This window comes from Mercenaria mercenaria, chromosome 1, assembly GCF_021730395.1.
Source record: "Mercenaria mercenaria strain notata chromosome 1, MADL_Memer_1, whole genome shotgun sequence".
Classification (NCBI taxonomy): domain Eukaryota; kingdom Metazoa; phylum Mollusca; class Bivalvia; order Venerida; family Veneridae; genus Mercenaria; species Mercenaria mercenaria.
Window position 1 is genome coordinate 110,932,633 of NC_069361.1, and position 20,397 is coordinate 110,953,029.

Consider the following 20,397-nt stretch of genomic DNA (forward strand, 5'->3'; position numbering starts at 1 on the left):
TTGTTTTTTCTTTTAATTTAACAACTCTTAATTTATTTCAAAACATATTTATCAAATGAGATTGGCAAACTTTTCTTTGGTATCTGAACCTATATATAACACTACATACGTTTGTGAGTTTGGGCTGAAAAGCACCCTATCAAATTTTCTCACGAGGACTTTTGAACAGTTCAACACCCGTTTGGCTCTCCCATGAACTAGTACCACTCTTAATAATTTATCACCTGACCGTTGTCTTGGTTAATAATTTCGATTCAATAAAAATATGTCACAGGTTCGCACAACTTAAGGCATATGCATTTACTTCACTTATGATTCATCCTATTATTCCAAGGAAAACCGATTCTACATCAACACCGACCGCTAGCAGGGCTTTTGCAAGCTCACTATATGTTGCCTTTTCGTGCATGCGTTTCGACCACTCAGTTAGAATGACCGTTATTTGGTCAGCAGCTGTGTGGTAATCAATACAAATATGATCAATGTCAGGTTTTTTGAGTCCTAGCTCAAAAGCTAATTGCTTGAATTCACTTCCAATCCTACGGGCGATACGACTGAAATCATTTTCTGTTGGCCTTCTTTCCAAATCAAAATGCGACGCTATAAAAGTAAAAATATTTTATGATATTTAAAAACAACTGCTAGAAAAGAAGCGTACTGTACAGTATATCGCAATAATCTCAGTAAAATATAAATATTGCGTAAATTTCCATTCACTGAAATACGAAACCCTCTCGGTTACTTATGGACAAAATATCTTACATTTTCACTCGTGGCTATGTTTAACGTTGTACCTGACGTTAACTCGTTAACGATATTTGAGTCTTTCACATAAACAAACAAATACCCTCTATATCTAAGTATTGCGAATTAAAAATTTAGATCATATTAATGCTTACCTAACTCATATTTCAGAATCGTGTATCCTGGGACCCAATATTTTGCAATGTCTACGTAGGACACAACATGTTTATCTTTTTGGCAGTCGCACAAGATCTCTTTGTTTCCAGTACTTCCATGTTCATCCAATTATACCATATCTTCATTTGAATATAATGTTGCCTTTGGACACTTCACAAATGGCAAGATTTCTCTTTGCATTCTCACATTTTCTTTCAATATTTTCCGGACTTGAGCCGCCGTCTCCACAGACAACAAAACTGACGGATTCTGTCCTTCTATACTCAAACGAGATATCCAGATTTGTATTACATGTTCATACAGGAATATATACAAAAAATGATTATCTGAAAGTTTGAATATTGCTCCGCCACAGAAAATCATGTATTTGTCATGTTGTTTTGAAAGTGGCCATTGATTGATACAAGCAGCAATGAGTTTGTTGAAAGCCGTTGAGGGAATAAATCTCTGGTCAGCTTCATTTGCATTGGTTAAACAAAGTTTGCTTGTAGATTTGATCTGCTCTGAATTCTTCCAAGCTATTACATTCTCTGGAGGAGGGTCTTTTAGCATACATGGGACAAAGTAATAATCTTCAACCTTAAAAGATAAGCAAGTAGCAACTTTATGATAATGAATCTAATACATACACACGTAATGAATTCCGTTTAATTAACTGATGAAGATCAAAGCTATGTGCAATGAATATATTATAGGTGCTAAAACATATTTTATTTGTATATTTGTTCTTCTACACACAGACAAGTAGAAAAAGTAATGCCGTTACATTTCTTTTAAATTTAAATTAGAAAACATAATACCTAAATGTTTTGAGTAAGGCTATTATTCTAATACTGTCAATTAAATCATATAAATGCTGCAAAATATCAGATGAGTAAACCTTTGTATATTCGTCCGTCCGCTGTTTAGGTTTTGCCATGAATCCTAATTTTTCCATAAATCGCAGCAGTAATTCTTTGTAATTCATGTAGGCTTTATCTTCCTCTTGACTTGTCCAGATCAAGTCTGAAATCGTCTATACATTAGTAAAAATCTATATATTATTTTTACACTTGGAAAATGTTGTGCGATAACTGATATCCCCTTTAAAGGTCAATAATGCTTAAATTTTTCATTTAAATCTGATGAAACAGCTTTCCAAATAGATGTTATGCGTACTTACATGGTTAGAAAAGCATTACTTTTAATATTGCAGTTAGAGCCATAAAGGGAGGTAATAAACACAAAAGATTCAAATAAACATTTAAGTATACTTAGCAATATTATATAACATTTGATAAATGTTGAAGAAAGTAGTTATTAGAAATAAGATTAATGTATCTTTATGCTCAAAACGGAAAATGTGGCAGACACATTTTAAACACAGGCATTATGAGCCTTTAATATTACTGAAACTAGTATGTAATTTTTAGGCTACACAAATTCCATACACTCCTCTGCCTTTTCACAAACCTTTACCCTTTCTACTTATAAATAAGTTTTGATATTTATAATATTTAACAAGATAACATAAAATTCAAAGAAGGGAATGAAATGTAATTTTATATAAATATGAATGTCAGTAGGATAAATTTAAAAACGCAATTACAATTTTTCTGTGTTTAATAATAGAAAGTCACAAATTTTAGCGTATTTGTTTTACATTTAAAGCAAAAATCTTGAACCTATTGAAGGAATTTAATGTAACGAAAGAAAAATGTATAGTATCGACTTAGAGTACAGTTTTTTTCCGAGAACCTTGGAACCTGTTGTGTGTAAAAACGCTTGTAACTCACCTTTTACCAAACCAATTTCGTTGAAATATTCAATGTACGTTGCTACTTTAAACCTTTTTTTCATAAATCATCTCGTGGCCACGAGATATAAAAAAGAAAAAAAATACGTTAAAAAGTGGTCATGCGATAACTTTTTTCTTTTTATATCACGTGGCCGTATGATAGCTTTTCGTTTTTTCTCTATCGCGTGACCACGAGATAACGTTTTTGTTTTTTTAGCTCACCTGTCACGTAGTGACAGAGTAAGCTTTTTGATCGCTCTTCGCCAGTCCGCCCACAATTTCTTGTGAACACGATAGAAACCACATTTTTGCAATCAGTTAAAGTCAAACTCCACACACCTTGTTGGTGGCATAATATCTCGGTTCCTTTCGAAAACTGGTCAATCCCATCATGGGTTCTAGAGTCGTGGTCCCTAGCTTAAAAGGCAATAATTGTTATTTTTATATATGTATATTGTGAACACGATAGAGACCACATTTTACAATCAACTTTACTTTTACTTGCATACAACTTGTATTGGAATAATATCTCGGTTCCTTTCGAAAACTGGCAAGATCCCATCATGGGTTCCAGAGTTATGACCCTTAAAATTTGCTATTTTGGCTTTTGCAGCCATATAGAGAATTCATTTATGGCTTGATTTGAAACAAACCAGCAAAATATCTTCAACAATAATAAATCTTAGATTCCATGATAAAATCTGTCGGATCCAATCATAGGTTTTGGAGTTACAGCCTCTGACTGCCCCTGTAAGAGCCAAAATTTGTTAATATTTACCTTGTGAACACGATTGAAGTGACATTTTGCATTTGACTTTAACCGCATCCACATACAACTTAAGGCACAATAAGATCTCGGTTCCTTTTGGAAACCTGCTAGATTCCGTCATAAGTTCTTAAGTTACTGCCCCTGAAAATTGGCAAAATTTTCTGTTTTGGCCCCTTTCAGCAATATAGAGGTTTCATTTAATATGCATTGATTTGATACAATCTTGCACAAATTGATTATTTTGATGACCTCTAGGCCCAAGAAACTGGGTCATATTGTGTCAAAAACTAGGTCACCCGGTCAAATCAAAGGAAAAGATTGTTCACACTCATGGGGCCATATTTATGACCTTAACTTCATGAAACTTGGTCAGAATATTTATCTTGATGATTCCTAGGAAAAGTTCGAAACTGGGTTATATAGGGTCAAAAACTAGGTCACCCGGACAAATCAAAGATAACGCTTGTTAACATTCTTGAGGTCACATTTATGACCCTATTTTCTTGAAACTTGGTCAAAATGTTTATCTTGATGATTTCTAGCCCAAGTTTGAAACTGGTCACACAGGTTCAAAAACTAGGTCACTCGGCCAAATCAAAGGAAAAACTTTACACTCTTGTTCATTTTGATGTGCATGAAACTTGGTCAGAATTTTTGTCTGCATGAAATATCGGATTAACTTTTCTGGGTCATGTGGGTTTAGAAACAAGGCTACCAGGTCAAACAAAAGAATAAGCTTGTTTACAAAAAGAAAGATGTGACCCTTAAAGTGTAAACAATCATTTTCTTTAATTTGAACTGCTGACCTAGCCTTTGACCCCACTTGACCCAGACTCAAACCTGATCTAGATTTCATCCAGAAAATCATTCTAATCAAACAGTAGAAAAAAACAGACCCTTTAGCATGCACATATAAATACATATTGCATTCCTTTGATCTTGCCTAGTGACCTAGTTTTTTACCCCACATGACATGTCCAAGATTTGAACTTAGCCTGAAATTATCATGATAAACATCCTGACTAAGTTTAATGAAGATATTGTCATACATGTGGCCTCTAGAGTGTTAATAAGCTTTTCCTTTGATTTGAGTGGGTGACCTAGTTATTGACTCCAGATAAACCAGATTCGAACATCACGACAATTATTCTGACCAACTGAGTTTCAAACTTAGACTGTGGACTCAAAATTGTTTACAAGACTTTTCTTTGATCAGACCTAGTAACCTAGTTTTTAATTCCACATGACCCAGTTTCAAACTTTGACTCAAGGTAGAGATAGTACCTAAGTTTTTCAAATCATAGGTTTGAAGTTAAAAAGCTTTGAAAGGAAGACAAATGTCCATATATTTCTCAAAAACAGAAATATAGACAATATTTTAACCAGAAGTGTGGAGTTATGAGCATTTAATATTTTCATGTTAAAGAAAATTTTGTGATCAAGGAAATGTACCTCTTTTCGAACATGGAGAGCATAAATATCAAAGGGACATAATATAGTGAATATTTACTAATTGGGTGCATTTGATTTAAAGTTCAACTTTGATCTGGATTGCTAAATAATGATCCATGATACTGTGTGCTAAAACATTAGAACACCTGGAACAGTCTATTAACAGCAAAACTTTGCTTTAGCAGGATGCAAATAGTGAAGCTCTAACTTGGACTCGAACCCAGGACCTTTCACACCTAAGGCAGACACTCTAACACTTCCCTATAACAGCAGCATCTAATAGTTATGCAGTTTAATTGCCTGGATTACATTGCGTGAACTGGAAAAATAATCGATGACTCCGGATTATCGGCGTATTCGCTTTGTTACCTAACAGAAATTTTCGTGTCAAGAAAAAATATAATCTAATGCTGCCAACGTCATAATCGGTCAAATTTGCCCAAATTTCTCTGACGTGTTGTTCAGAGTATGAACTTATTAACTGGTAGTACCAGTGAAATATAACTTACACTGAATCTTTTATATTTGCCCTTTTAGCAGCTGTCGAACGGAAAAGACCGCGAGCTTTGTCCAAATATAAGTACATATAATTATTTTACCAGTTTTGAGAGGATTTCAATTGATGGGAAAGTACAGTTACAAACTAAATACCTTTCTGCAACACATGGAGTCATTAGCATTCACTGTCAATCAGTATTATGACTAAGATCGAGTGTCATTAATACATTTCAAAGATTATAGACGGAATCTTTTGTTTACATTTTTTATCGTAACCGGAGCATTTGTAAAAATCAAATCACTTTAGTTTGAAAAATCAAAGTATGCGAAGAGCTATGGTACGGTCTCTACTTAAGGTCATCAAGATAAACATTCTGACTAAGTTTCATGAAAAGAGGGTCATTAATCTGGCTTCTAGCGTATTAACAAGTTTATCCTATGAGTTGACCGAGTGACATAGTTTTTGAGCCCACATGACCTAGATTCAAACTTAATCATAAAGTCATCAAGACAAACAATCTGACCATTTCTCATGAGTTTCAAATTTAAACTGTGGACTGAATGTGAATACCATATTTTCCTTGGATCTAGCCTACTTACTTACTATTTAATTCAACATTACTCTTTTTCAAACTGGGCCTAGAAATTATCATGACAAACATTCTGACTAAGTTTTTTAAAGATTGAGTCACAAATGTGGCCTCTAGAGTGTTATCAAGCTTTTCCGGCTAACCCAGTTTTTGACCCCACATAACCCAGATTCAAACTTGACGTCTAAAAGTCATCAAGTCATCAACACAAACATTCTAACCATTTCACATTAGTTTCAAACTGTAGACTCTAGAGTGTTAACCATATTTTCCTTTGACCCCAGTTTTTGACCACTCATAACCAAGTTTCAAACCTGATCTAGAAATCATCAAGGCAAACATTCTAATAAAAAATTATGAAGATTGGGTCACAACTGTGGCCTCTAGAGAGTTCACAAGGCAAATGTTGACGGACGCCGGACTATGACCGTAACAATAGCTCACCTTGAGCACTTTGATCAAATCCCCTCTGTGCTTCCGTAGAAACCCTAGAACCGTAGAAGTCTAAGAAAAACGGTGCTTTAAAAGTTTCTTATGGAAAGCCGGTCACGACATGCCAGTTGCCAGTTGCCAGTCTCTACTTGCCAGTTGCTAGTTGCTACTTGCCAGTTGCTACTACGAATCGGGTAAAATTTATATGTACACCGTATGGTTGCATTTCGTACGACGCGTGTAATAAATAGCAAGTGGCAGCTTGCAAGTAGCAAGTGGCAAGTAGCAACGGGCAAGTAGCAACTAGCAAGTGGCAACTAGCAACTGGCAAGTAGCAACTAACAACTGGCTTGTCCATATCTGCATTCCATAAAAAGCAAAGTCACATAACTGTGTTTTTTTTCTGAAAGAACCTAACATGCACCATGCACAACACTAGGATTACTATTGATGTCTTGTGTTAAGTTTCATTATTTTGTTTGGATGGGTTCAGGAAATTAGGCGCGCACAAGATTGCAGATGCTGACTCTAAGTATAGTTAAAAAGTCCTGTAAATGTTTTTTTTTGAAAGAACCTAGCATGCACCATGTACAACTACTGTTGTAACTGATTACTTGTGTGAATCGTTTCAAGGGAATGTGGAGAGTTGGTGCGCACAAGATTGTGTCTACGGACAAACAGACAGACAGACAACCTGAAACCAGTGTACCCCCCTGACAACGAATATGTTCTCATCTCTAACTATCATTGTACGATAGAGTTCAATTATAATTAGAATATATTTTAACTAAGTGCGATAAAGCTACTGTTATATTATTATATTAAAGTACATTGCCTGGCAATTAGCAAGTAGCAAGTGGCAAATGGCATATAGGAACTGGCAACTAGCAATTTGAAATAATTACACGTTATGATTAATTCTGAACGGTTTGCATGTAAAATTTTGCCTGTCGAAAGTAGCAAATGGCAAGTGGCAATTAGCAAATAGCAACTAGCAATTGGCAAGTAGCATGTCGTGACCGGCATTCCATAGTTTCCTGAATTCTCTAGCTTACGGAAAGACAGATTTATTTTTGCCCGTTTTTGTATCTTTGTGTCTGCTACAATTGTTTCAATGCTACTTTTAAGACTTCTGAAAACTATAGATGACGTTAAATCAATTTTAATAGGAAAGTTGTGTATTGAAGCCTATTCTTTTATTATTTGGAGTTCAATAAGTGTAGTGGAGTTACAATCCCTTTATGGTCATTCTTTGACATTCCAAAAACAAAATATTCAGTTAATATATAGTAACTGAAGCCTTTTAGAAAAAAACTTTTTGTTAGTTTAACGAGAGGTTGTAACGCAGGTATCGTATAAAAGAAATGCTATTTGTTTTAATTGATTTAGTGTGCCAGCAAAGTGTTCAAATAAGACCACAGTGAACAGTATAGATTTTTTAAAAAAAATATAATAATTGATTTATTATATATTACTTGTTGCTAGATATGACTACTTTTGTTCATTACGCAAAGAAAACTTAGATCAAGTAATACTGAAAATGTCTGCCCCAATGAGTCAAAAAAAGTCTGACCCTCCGAATCTGGCGGTTTATTTCAAAGACGCACCCCGGAATACCTGTATGTTAATTATAATACTTTGCATAAAAGAGAGAAACAAAAACTCGTAAAACACAAAATTCCCCCTTGAGGCATTCAGTAACTGCACAAGAAACAGAAATTATTTGGTCACTGTGCACTGGACGTTTGACGTTCTGACCTCAAATCAATAATTATTGGTCATTTAGCAGTCATAGGTGACCTACGTATCAAATGGATCTTAGACCAAAGCATTCTCCAGTTATTTGGCAAAAAAACGTTCAGGGTCAATATGACCTAAACCTATGGCCTATTAATCTCAAAATTAAAAGAGGTCATTTGCTGGCCATGGTCAGCACCCCTTTCAACTTTCGTGATCCTAAGACTGAGAGTTCTTGAGTTATTATCCGGAAACCGATTGTTCTGTAAACCAACCGACCGACATCAGCAAAAAATATATCCCTTTCATCAACCTCCCTATTAAGTTTCATGATCCTAGGTCTAAGTGTTCTCAAGTTTTCGTCCGAAATGTTTAGATGTTCCGAGTCACTTTGACCTTGACCTTCGACCTACTTGTCTAAAATGCAAGAGGAGTCACCTACTAATCATGATCAACCTCCCTTTTATGTTTTGTGATCCTAGGCTTAAACGTTCCTAAGTTATCGTCCGGAAACCGTTTAAGTGTTCCGGGTCACTGTGAACTTGACCTTTGACGTACTGATCTCAAAATTAAGAAGAGTCATCTACTAATCATGATCAACCTTCCTTTTAAGTGTCGTGATCCTAGGCCTAAACGTTGCTAATTTATAGTCTGGAAACCGTTTAACTGTTCCGGGTCACTGTGACCTTGACCTTTGACGTACTGATCTCAAAATCAGTAGGGGTCATTTGCTGATCATTATCAGTTTACCTATTTAATTTCTTGATCCTAAGCTCAAGCAGTCTCAAGTGATCAACTGTTCTGGGTTACTGTGACCTTGACCCTTGACTTACTGACCTCAAAGTCAATAGGGGTCATTTGCTATTCATGGCCATAATCCCTTTCAACTTTCATGATCCAAGACCCAAAAGTTCTTCAGTTATCATCCGGAACCGATTGGTCTACGGACCGACCGAAAGACATCAGCAAAACAATATACCTCTCCTTCTTTGAAAAGGGGAGGGGTTGCATAATGTAAGTATCTAGTTACAAATTGACAGTGGTATATATTTGGCCAAGACGGTGAGACAACGTGTTTAATGTATGATTATTTTATTGAATGAATATACCAGTGTGCATAGTATTTGATGTATTAAGCTAAGTTTAGACCATTTTTGTTCCTACAAGGTAATATTGTATTTATCAATGTTTTTTTTAAAATTACACTGAAAAGAGATTGATTGATAAAGTTTGCAGATGAAGTTGTAAGCACATTTATTCAGTGAGGGCCTGAACTGTCCACCTATCATCTAGTAGTATAGTTATTTTATACCTGTTTCAGCAGAATGATTTTCACGAGCTTCGTGTGGGGAAAAAAGTAAGTCACTAGGTGTAGCGGGTCTTTAAAAATAACTAGGTAATAGTAATTGTGTTATAAAATCAAATGTTTCCAAATTGGCTTGAGTTGGAGATATAAACCATGATAAATGTAGGTTGTAACTACTGAGATGTACATGTAAAAGAGGATAGCGGGGAGAACGGTTTAAAATACAATTCTGTTAGAAATGAGCTCAAAAATTCCAAAAAACAAACAGCTCCGGCACCATGTAAACAAATAATGTCGTAGAAATGAATCGATTATTCAAAAAGCAAACTCAGATAGCGCTACCTTATTGGCCGCAAACTTTTCACACTCTGGTATCAAACATGCTTAACATGAGTTTGACTGGGTTACTGATATACTTCGAAGAACAGACCAAAGCACATACCAGAAATATAAACCAATTTATACTAATGCTTCCATCACTATTTTCGTATATCTTATTGCTTATGTGACCCCTTGTTCAATATGCGAAAGAAAATGTACATAAGGCATAGATGAAAATGTTTGACCCATCGAATCAGAAGATGTTTTTATGAACAAGTAGATAAAATTAATTGTAATATGAACAAATTTGCAGAAGTTCGAGATGTAATACCACCACCCACCCTAACCTGATTTAATTCAACATAAACTGCAATGAAATACATCTGATTTTGGCGACTATTTTACAATTTCAACACAATGAGCGATAACACTTAATTGGCCTCATTGCATACCCTTGTTTCTTTTAAAAACGTTTAATAGTGAATATTTTCAAGTAAAATGTTTCCGCTTAATTTTTGCACGAACTGCAGAACATGCTAGTGCTTCAAATCAGATCGACAGAATATTATATCTATTCCAAACATTTAAGGTTTCATATTGTGATTTACGCAATGTATCAAATTAATAATCAATACCTAGACTACCAGTTTTAAAGATTTTCTTACCGAGTTCTAGTGACATAAGTTAAAGTGGCTATTATGATTAGTTGGAAATATCATAATATAAAATTCATTTAAGAATAAACTCTACGCCATTACCTATCAAATCCAAAGTGAGAACTGCTGATTTATCGAATTCTAGCCATTTCTTTAGTACTTCAGGTTCCTTTCTGCAAAACATTGCAGCCGTAATCAAGCTTTTAAATGCATCTATCAGCCATTGTGGATCAAGTAAGATATCTTCTTTCATGTCGTCTTCCCTGTATACATGTAGTAGAATGTATCAAGTAACTCAATAGGTACCCATTTATATAGCATAACATGGCGAAAAATATTTAAGCATAAGAAATCCCTACAAAATTGTACAACAAATTCATGATGCCAAGAAAGATAAAATATAAGTGAGATCGCTTTTGAGCCAAAATATATTAATATGAAACTAACTGCTTTAAGAACAATATATAAGTATTGTTTATAGTCTAAGCAATTAAATGAAAATTTTTGTTCTCCATTAATTAAGATAAAATAACATCTTTTAAACGTGTCCGCCAAAGAAAAGTGAGTTAAAATGAATGACAATAATCAGCATGAATAATCTTTTCTACCCGAAGTATAGAATCGTTCCAGTTTCATGGTGAAATTTCAAGAAAAGTTCAAGCCCTTCGTCACTCTCAATAGGTACAGGAAGTTGTCTATTTTCATCTTTCATCTTTTCTTTTGAAAGAACCTAATCGAACACGATATAGAACGTATGGAACAATAAATCTCAATCTTAATTTTTAACAATCTTTAAATCATATAAGGTTCTAGTATTTAAAATGTCCATGCTTATTTAAGTTATTTAAGGACCGTTGTCTTCTGTCTGTGTGCTCGACCGTTCTTATAGATTTGTTTTCGTCAAATAATGGAACATAACAAATCTTGTTAATTGGAAACTAACTAATTGGATTCTAACATGGAATATAGTTTTGAGAAAAAAGTAAAATTAAGCCTGACTTCCTCATTTTACCTGCCATTATTACCTGCACCCGTAAACAAGAACCGGGCAGACTTTTATGCCCCCGAAGGGAGGCATATAGTTTTTGAACCGTCTGTCTGTCGGTCTGTCAGTCTGTCGGTCTGTCCGCAATTTTCGTGTCCGGTCCATATCTTTGTCATCGATGGATGGATTTTCAAATAACTTGGCATGAATGTGTACCACAGTAAGACGACGTGTCGCGCGCAAGACTCAGGTCCGTAGCTCAAAGGTCAAGGTCACACTTAGACGTTAAAGGATAGTGCATTGATTGGCGTGTCCGGTCCATATCTTTGTCATCCATGGATGGATTTTCAAATAACTTGGCAGGGATGTGTACCACAGTAAGACGACGTGTCGCGCGCAAGACCCAGGTCCGTAGCTCAAAGGTCAAGGTCACACTTAGACATTAAATGATAGTGCATTGATGGGCGTGTCCGGTCCATATCTATGTCATCCATGGATGGATTTTCAAATAACATGGCATGAATATGTACCACAGTAAGACGACGTGTCGCGCGCAAGACCTAGATCCGTAGCTCAAAGGTCAAGGTCACACTTAGACGTTAAAGGATAGTGCATTGATGGGCGTGTCCGGTCCATATCTTTGTTATCCATGGATGGATTTTCAAATACCTTGGCATGAATGTGTACCACAGTAAGACGACGTGCAGTGCGCAAGACCCAGGTCAGTAGCTCAAAGGCTAAGGTCACACTTAGACGTTAAAGGATAATGCATTGATGAGCGTGTCCGGTCCATATCTTTGTCATCCATGAATGGATTTTCAAGTAACTACGCATAAATGTGTGGCACAGTAAGACGACGTGTCGTGCGCAAGACCCAGGTCTGTAGCTCAAAAGTCAAGGCCGCACTTAGACGTTAAAGGTCATATTTCATGATAGTGCATTGATTGGCGTGTCCGGTCCATATCTTTATCATTCATGCATGGATTTTAAAATAACTACGCATGAATGTGTGGCACAGTAAGACGACGTGTCGCGCGCAATACCCAGCTCCGTAGGTCAAAGGTCCTAAACTCTAACATCGACCTTAACTATTCATTCAAAGTGCCATTGGGGGCATGTGTCATCCTATGGAGACAGCTCTTGTTGAATCTGACGTTGTTTGAAAATGATGTAATTAGCCTTAATATCTTAAATGTAGCAGTATAATGCAGGTCGGAGTCAAAAACTTTACCTAGTCTATAAACTTCAGATGCATTTAATAACACAACATACCTTCATATTCTGTTCTTCTTTAAGACGTATCAAACGGACTTCCAGAGCAATCCATTTTGCAGGAATACGTTCCCCCCAATAGCTTTGTTTTGCCGCAATTTCAACGATATGCTTTTTTAACTCCTCGACATTCTCGTCTCCGTCAACCGTGTTGTCGATATCAAACTGTCTTTTTGTCAGATGGCAATTTGTAGATTTTTTTATCAAAGTACTCTGCATATTGAAAAAACATCTCTCGGCGTCTGACCTCTTCAATAATTGTAATGAAAGAAAATATTCAATTATTTTGTTAAGTAGTATGAGAAAACATCAGCCAAATGTCTTTTAAGGTATTAGATCACTAATTGTAATGTTTACAAAATGGCCTTTGCTTGGTATATTCTGAAAGATAACCGGGTTTTGCACTATTCTGCAATTTTTAAACAATTTTTACCGTGCCGTTTTTTATAAATTTTGTATAACTTATGGTATCTCTTCAAGCTCAAGTAGAGACAAATTTCAAAGTGATAGCCACTATCCAAAACGTTTGCAGAGAACTCATTTTACCATTAATTTTAATAAAAGAAACATCAAACTATTGATAACAATTATAAAACACAAAATAAAAATGTCATTATCCTTTTTATATGGTGCCTCAAGTAAACGGATTTAATGAGACAGAATTTATACATTTAAACATTGCAAAAATAAGGTCGAATGTTGTGTTTCTGTTTTTAATTTTGCCTACTCCATTTAAAATAACCTTAGGGCAGACGTAAAACCTACCTAAATTTCTTCCACAATACATAATCTAAGAGTGAAAGCAAAAAAGAGAACTTTCACCGCGGTTAACTCAATATTTTTAAAGATGTGTAACTCTACCCATTCTGTTTAAGTAGTAAATTCACTTTGAACACCAAGAAATCGCTTATAAGATTTTTGTACGAGAAATCAATAATAAGTCTTGAAAGAAGTAAAAACTTACTAGAAAAAAAAGAAAATAAGGGAAAAAAATGGTCCCAGTAGGGTTTGAATCTACGCCCCCTAGGAATTGCAGTAAAAGTAGGTTTATGGTAGGAATTGAATACTCTTCAAAAAGGAGGTTCTCGATTAGTGATCTAATACCTTAAAACGATCAATAAATCATTTTGAACAAAAATGTGCACATTTATTGCGATCAACATTCTTGCAGATTTCTTTTAATATGTATATATTAGTATTTCGGAGTAAATGTTACCTTTCTAATATATCATGATAACAAAGAGACCAACGTCCCACAACTAGGGACACAAAACACGTTGCCAACTAAATAAAGATCCTACCCGAAGTAAGTTAGCTACATAAAAATAATGAAGTATGTCTACCATCAATTGCGAACGAAGAAGAAGAAAAAGAAGTCTACCATCAATCAGTCATACCGATGACGAGATATTTAGTTTGAAAATGTCGGACAATCTTAGTTAGTAATCAATTTCAATTTTTATCAGTATTTTAAAGATTAAACATGATTTCATTTTTTGACTGGCAAGGAAAAGGAAAAATGTTTAACAAACATTTTACAATATTCAAAAGAAGTAAAAAGAAGTAATAAACAAACAAATTCATGACATTTAAAACATCAAATTATTATTAAAACTATAAATCAGTGAAAGTTAATATCCCTAAAGATCAATGCATATCTCATTGCAGCATAACCTAATGTAATGCAATCATAATTATGCTACCTTTCAATGTTTTATTTAGTTTTTAATATACACAATAAAAACAAGATCAAAATTATGCCTGTGTTGCATTCTGGAAATTTTTAAGTTGTTATAACTTTCTATATCTGTCAATATCAATACTCTTACTTGAAAGATAGTTTTGGAGTAGTTGATAACACATACGTGCATTCAAAGGTAGGTAACAACATGTATCGATAAAAAAGAAATGTTAGTTGGGCGTTTGTGTCCTTGACCTTTGCAATAAGGGTCTGAGCATTTGACTGGACATATCGTCTTTTAAGGCTGAATATATATTTCAAGTTATTTGAATATATGATTAAAAGGTTACAGACCGGAAAATGATATCAAACCATTTTTTTCTCCAGGTGTGACCTTGACCTTTAAACTAAGGACACATCAGTTAATTATAATGTCAATGTCAAAAATGATCTAAAAACTTTAACCTCTAAATCTAACATTGACTTGTAAGATATGGGTATGGGTCTAGCTCGACATGCAAAACTGAAACTGAATAATTTGATTAAACGCATATTTCTATACAATGGCATATTCAATGGCGTTGTACATAATAATAATAATAACAGTAATGATAACGACAATAATGATAACAACAACCATAACAGCCTTATTTAAAAAAAAAGTCTTCACCGCACCCTTCCCCTTAAGGTCATTTTACCTCTATTGCGAATACCAGTGCTTAAAGCCTTACATGGTACGCCCAGACGGGCTGCATATAGAGGTTCAAACCCCTGGTTAATGGTGCTATCACAGACAATTTGAAAACAAAAGAGAAATACTACACACTACCCTACCCATAGAGCCTGTACCAACAATTACGTTTAATTAAACAAACTTTGAAAATATAAATGTTGAAATGTGAAACCTTTTACAAAAATTAAAAAATTACCGTCTGCTGCTATCGCATATGAAACAGTTATCAAAACATTTAGAACAATGACACGAAGTCTCTGAAATACAGTGTCTTAAGATTTTTTGGAATGTGTCAAATGATTTACTTTTGCGTTGTTCTAACGGCAGTTCATTCCACAGTTTTCGACCAATAGTGCAGAAACTTCTATCATTGAATGGTTTTCACTTGTTGTATGGAACAACATAACGACATTCAGAATTTTCTGACGATCTCAAACCTTGTCTACTAGGGGTATACTGTGTAAGCAATTCTGTTAAATACATTGGTGCTCTGCCAATGTGACAGCTATACATGAAAGAAAGAACGTATCTTGAACTCAATCATTGCTTTCATCGGCAACCAATGTAAGTCATACAATGCTTGTTTAGAACTGTCAAATTTCTTTCTGTTAAGGACATGTTTTGTGCACATATTTTGAATACGTTGCATCTTACGCACCTCACCGTTAGCTACACCATACAGTATGTCATTGCAGTAATCCAGATGTGAAATAACTAGAGACAAAACAAACTGAAATTTCAGTGGCTGCTTTTGTTAAATATTTATGTCTACCTTTCAAATGGACCATTAAATTTTAAATGTAATGTATGACAGAAGTTTTCTAAGTTTGATAATTTAAAGAGACAACAAAATGCATTCTGAAAATTGACTTGGCCATTTAATAGTAAATGACGGAAACATGTAAACAACATTTTTCAAAATGCAACAAAAACCAATTATACAACAATGTACACAAACTAGTAAAGCATATACATATGACTACTAAAGGGCAATATAACACTATATCACCCAAAACATAAAAATTATCAAAGGTTGGGTCCCAAAATTACGCATTTACTGAAGGGCAATATAAAATTATATTAACCCTTAATACAAAGAATTGCAACAAACATCAACAAAACACGTAATAATAATATAGACCATTAGCGGAAATAATCCTTTAGAAAATATTAAGACTAAATTTGGGTGGGAGGGTGGGTCAATTAATTTGTATTGTGTTTATTCTTTTTTCCAATATGGCGGATCCAAATTATGCATAAATTATCTTATCGGACTTACTCAAAAGACTGCAACTTCGCCCACTAATATTTCAACCCAGAGTCTTTCCGACCCAGCTCTTAAGAAGTTTAAAAGAAAGCATCCATAAATACATTTATTTAATAATAAATTGAGCTTTATGTCTACCTTTCAAATGGACCATTAAATTTTAAATGTAATGTATGACAGAAGTTTTCTAAGTTTGATAATTTAAAGAGACAACAAAATGCATTCTGAAAATTGACTTGGCCATTTAATAGTAAATGACGGAAACATGTAAACAACATTTTTCAAAATGCAACAAAAACCAATTATACAACAATGTACACAAACTAGTAAAGCATATACATATGACTACTAAAGGGCAATATAACACTATATCACCCAAAACATAAAAATTATCAAAGGTTGGGTCCCAAAATTACGCCACAGATTGTGGAACACAATCCCCCCAACCAAAACTTCGTATACATTCCTCCGAGTCTGAGCAAAACAAATGTGACAGGGTTACAGAATATCATGTGTAAAGTATGGTTAACAGTAAGAAAATTGTTGAATCCTGAATGTATCAAAAGAAAAATCATATCAGAGGCCCTTGTCCCCATGATAATCATTTAGAATATTAAACTAAACAAATCTAACCGTGCGTATTTAGTTTCCACCATGATCAGGAGGCTTTTGTTTCCTTGTAACCATTCATAAAATTTAAATGTTTTCCTGTTGTACAAGTACTGGGTAAACAAAACTTAATCATGACTTATGGCATTACCAGAGGCCCTTGTCCCCATGATAGCCGTTAAGAGCATTATGAACAATAAAATGGCAAAAATATATACAAGTTATCAAGGCTACATAATTATTATTGTTTGTATTTTCAGTCCAGGTAACTTTGACCTCATGGAAATTGTCGACGAACATCATCTTCTAGACTGTTACATGCAGCGCAAAACTGCAGAATTATGTCATTATCAGAGGCCCTTGTCCCCATGATAAATTCATAAACTGGTCATCTTATATTTGTATATTAATTTGAATCTCTTGGCTTCTGAATATATTCGAATAAGAAATCTACACGTCATGACGTGCCGCTCTAATTTGATGCCAGAGGACCTTAACCCCATGACCCATGCCCTGTGTTAGCTATAATTCTAACATTGGGATCCTTATGTACTTTTTAAATGCATCGGAGGACCATCTACCCATTAGTTTGATTTTTTCTTCCGAGAAACCCTGTTGAGCTGCAGAAGAAGCTGCCCCTATTCTAAAACTATGTCCTTTGTATCTTGCGTGATCTAAACCAGCCCAATTAAGAGACAATTTTAGTTGACTGCTGAAAAATGTCCTGGACACTGCTGTTCCATCCATGAATCCAAAAAGGGGACCGTTAGATGCTTGTCTCAGGTGCAAGTATTCCTTCAAAGCAGCAACAGGACAGGCAGCTGAATGGTTTGCTTTAACAAACAGCACTTTTGGGTCTCCTTTACAATGTTTGTATTTTGACATACGTAGCTCAAATCCCTCCAGCTGAGAACCAGAATAAATGAAAGTTACATCCGAAACTGATAAAGTGTTATCAGACATGTTGCCAGTTGCTGCTATTTCACCAACTCGAAGAAATGCATGGAAGGCTACTAAATACATTGCTTTTAACATTGTACGAATGAAATATGAAGTGTGTATAAAGCTAAGAGAATCCAACAGTCGACAAAGAACATGCGTAGTTATAGGTAGACGTTTGTCCGTTTGTTTCTTGTTGTTATGAAACCCTTGCAATGACTTTTTTTATCAAAAAGGATGTAGTAGGATCTGGCATTTGATGCAGCTTATGGTAGTAACCTATGGCAGAGATGTATGTCGACGTAGTTGTTGGTGCAAATCCGATTTTGTAGCAATGAGCTATAAAGAGGAGCAGGTTTGGCACTGATGCTGGGAAAGTTGTAGCACATTTCAGGGTATCACGAGAGAATTGTTGAAATAACCTATATGCTCTTTCATAAGTCTGGTGACTTGCGGGTGATAGAGCTTGGTCAAGGAGGAAGGCATTTATCTCAATTAAAGATTTATCCTTTGCGAAGAGACTTGGATTTCCACCGGGTCTTGATAAGGACATTCGTTGAGAAATTTGGTCACCTGCAAACGAGAAAGATAATCAGCCAAAGCATTTTGAAGGCCTGGTATATGAACAGCCTTGAACAATATGTTGTGTTTAAGTGTATGTAGCACCATGCGGCGGACCATGATCATTATGGTTTTATCCTTTGAAGTCTGCCTGTTAATTATGTGCACAACCGCTTCATTATCTGTATGAAATACTATGCAACGATTGGCCAGAGTATCACTGAATAATACCAAAGCTAGAACAATTGGAAACAACTCTTTCACTGTTATATGATAAGCATGCCATTGAGTCGGCCACTTGGCGGAAAAATATCTAGCTGAAAGGAAACCCCCAAAGCCCACATTACTCGCATCTGTAAACAACTCCAAGGAACGAGATGTAACCCAACGATCTGAAAGAAACATGGATTTGCCGTTGAAATGATCCATGAAAGTGGACCATGCTAAAAAATCCGCCCTTGCCTCTTTTGACAGCCTTATACGATGGTGAGGTTTTTGCAAACCCACGGTTAAATCAATTATTCTGCGTAAAAAGGCTCGACCCGGTACAACAACTGCACAGGCAAAATTAAGGAGACCAATAACAGATTGCAACTCTTGGAGGGTAGCTTTTCTGCGGCGTGAGAACAGCTGAAGCATTTTACGCATCTTATCAAGTTTTTCTTGTGGTAGACGTTTTTCCATGAGTACAGAGTCTAATTCAATCCCCACAAATGAAATAGTGGTACATGGATGAACGGTTTTAGCGTTATTTATTGGAATACCGACCATTGCACACCAATCAAGAAAGATCTGTAAACCTTTTTCACATAATTCTAAATTATTTCCTACAAAAAAGAAATCATCTAGAATGTGTGCACATTTATGTAAACCCAGTTTATTCTCTGCAATCCACTGTATTGCTGTGCTTATTTTTTCAAAAAGGGCACACGAGTAGCTTAATCCCATTGGCAAAGTTTTGTCAAAATAGTATTGCCCATTTACAGTGAAACCCAAAAGTTCAAAATCTGCCGGATGTATTGGAACAATGCGGTAAGCATTTTTAATGTCAACTTTCATCATATATGCAAACTGCCCACAAGATTTTAGTAATGAAACTGCCGTATCAATATTCTGGTAGGAAACAGAGCACACTTCATCTGGAATGCCATCATTGATCGACAATGTTTCTGGGAAGGACAAATGGTGAATGACACGAAACTGACCGACTTCTTTTTTGGGCACTAAACCTAAGGGTGAAATTTGTAAATTTGTGAAGGGGAGTTCAGGAAAAGGACCTGCAACTCGCCCTGATTTAACTTCAGCCGAAATTTTCATATTTAAAATGTCTGGATTATCCCGAGCGGACTTTAAATTTAAAGCGTTACGAAATTCTCTTTTACCAGTGAATGGAATGCGAAAACCGTTTGAAAATCCATTAACCAGAAATTCTTTTTCTGTTTGTGAGTAGCCATTTAACCAGTGTGAAAGTTTTTTAATGTTTACAGGTGTACATATCTCAGTCTTACAACGGTTAATGCTGGTTTTTTCAGACAGGTTATCGCTTATTAGATGAGTTGACGATGGCTTGTTTTCCAGAATTGACTTGCTTATGTTCTGGTTGCCTTTGCTGGAAACAAGCTTTCTTGCTGTGAGGTCCGGAACAACGTTGGCAGACATGTCGGTAGGGGCACTGCTTTCGGGTACATTTGCCGTTGTTGTTGTTGAAACTATAACATGGGAGTGCAGATTGGGTGGGGCGTGAGGCTCGAAATGGCTTCGTAAGGAATTTCCTTTGCTGGCTAATACCCATTGCAATGGCTGCTGTGTAAGTATCGCCATGCAAGGAACTAAACGATAAAGAAGGGTCATACTGTCTCAGGCGACGGAAAGTTTTGTCATAGAACAACGC

At 35.4% G+C, this 20,397-nt stretch overlaps 1 protein-coding gene across 2 annotated transcripts in view; it reads right to left on the reverse strand.

Annotated features, from left to right (window-relative positions):
- LOC123526545 (probable serine/threonine-protein kinase roco6) overlaps positions 1–20,397 on the reverse strand; it is a 76,430-nt gene continuing 56,033 nt past the window's right edge. Inside the window, exons 13-18 of one of the 2 annotated variants that reach the window (XM_045305745.2) lie at positions 12,717–12,965; positions 11,068–11,189; positions 10,562–10,722; positions 1,802–1,926; positions 900–1,500; positions 1–600 (exon numbers count right to left, since the gene is read on the reverse strand). In XM_045305745.2, coding sequence (XP_045161680.2) covers positions 1,030–1,500; positions 1,802–1,926; positions 10,562–10,722; positions 11,068–11,189; positions 12,717–12,965 — 1,128 coding nt within the window. In that variant the 3' untranslated portion in view covers positions 1–600; positions 900–1,029. Of the gene's footprint in view, positions 601–899; positions 1,501–1,801; positions 1,927–10,561; positions 10,723–11,067; positions 11,190–12,716; positions 12,966–20,397 lie in introns of those variants that run through there. The other variant, XM_045305752.2, reaches the window with a different exon arrangement.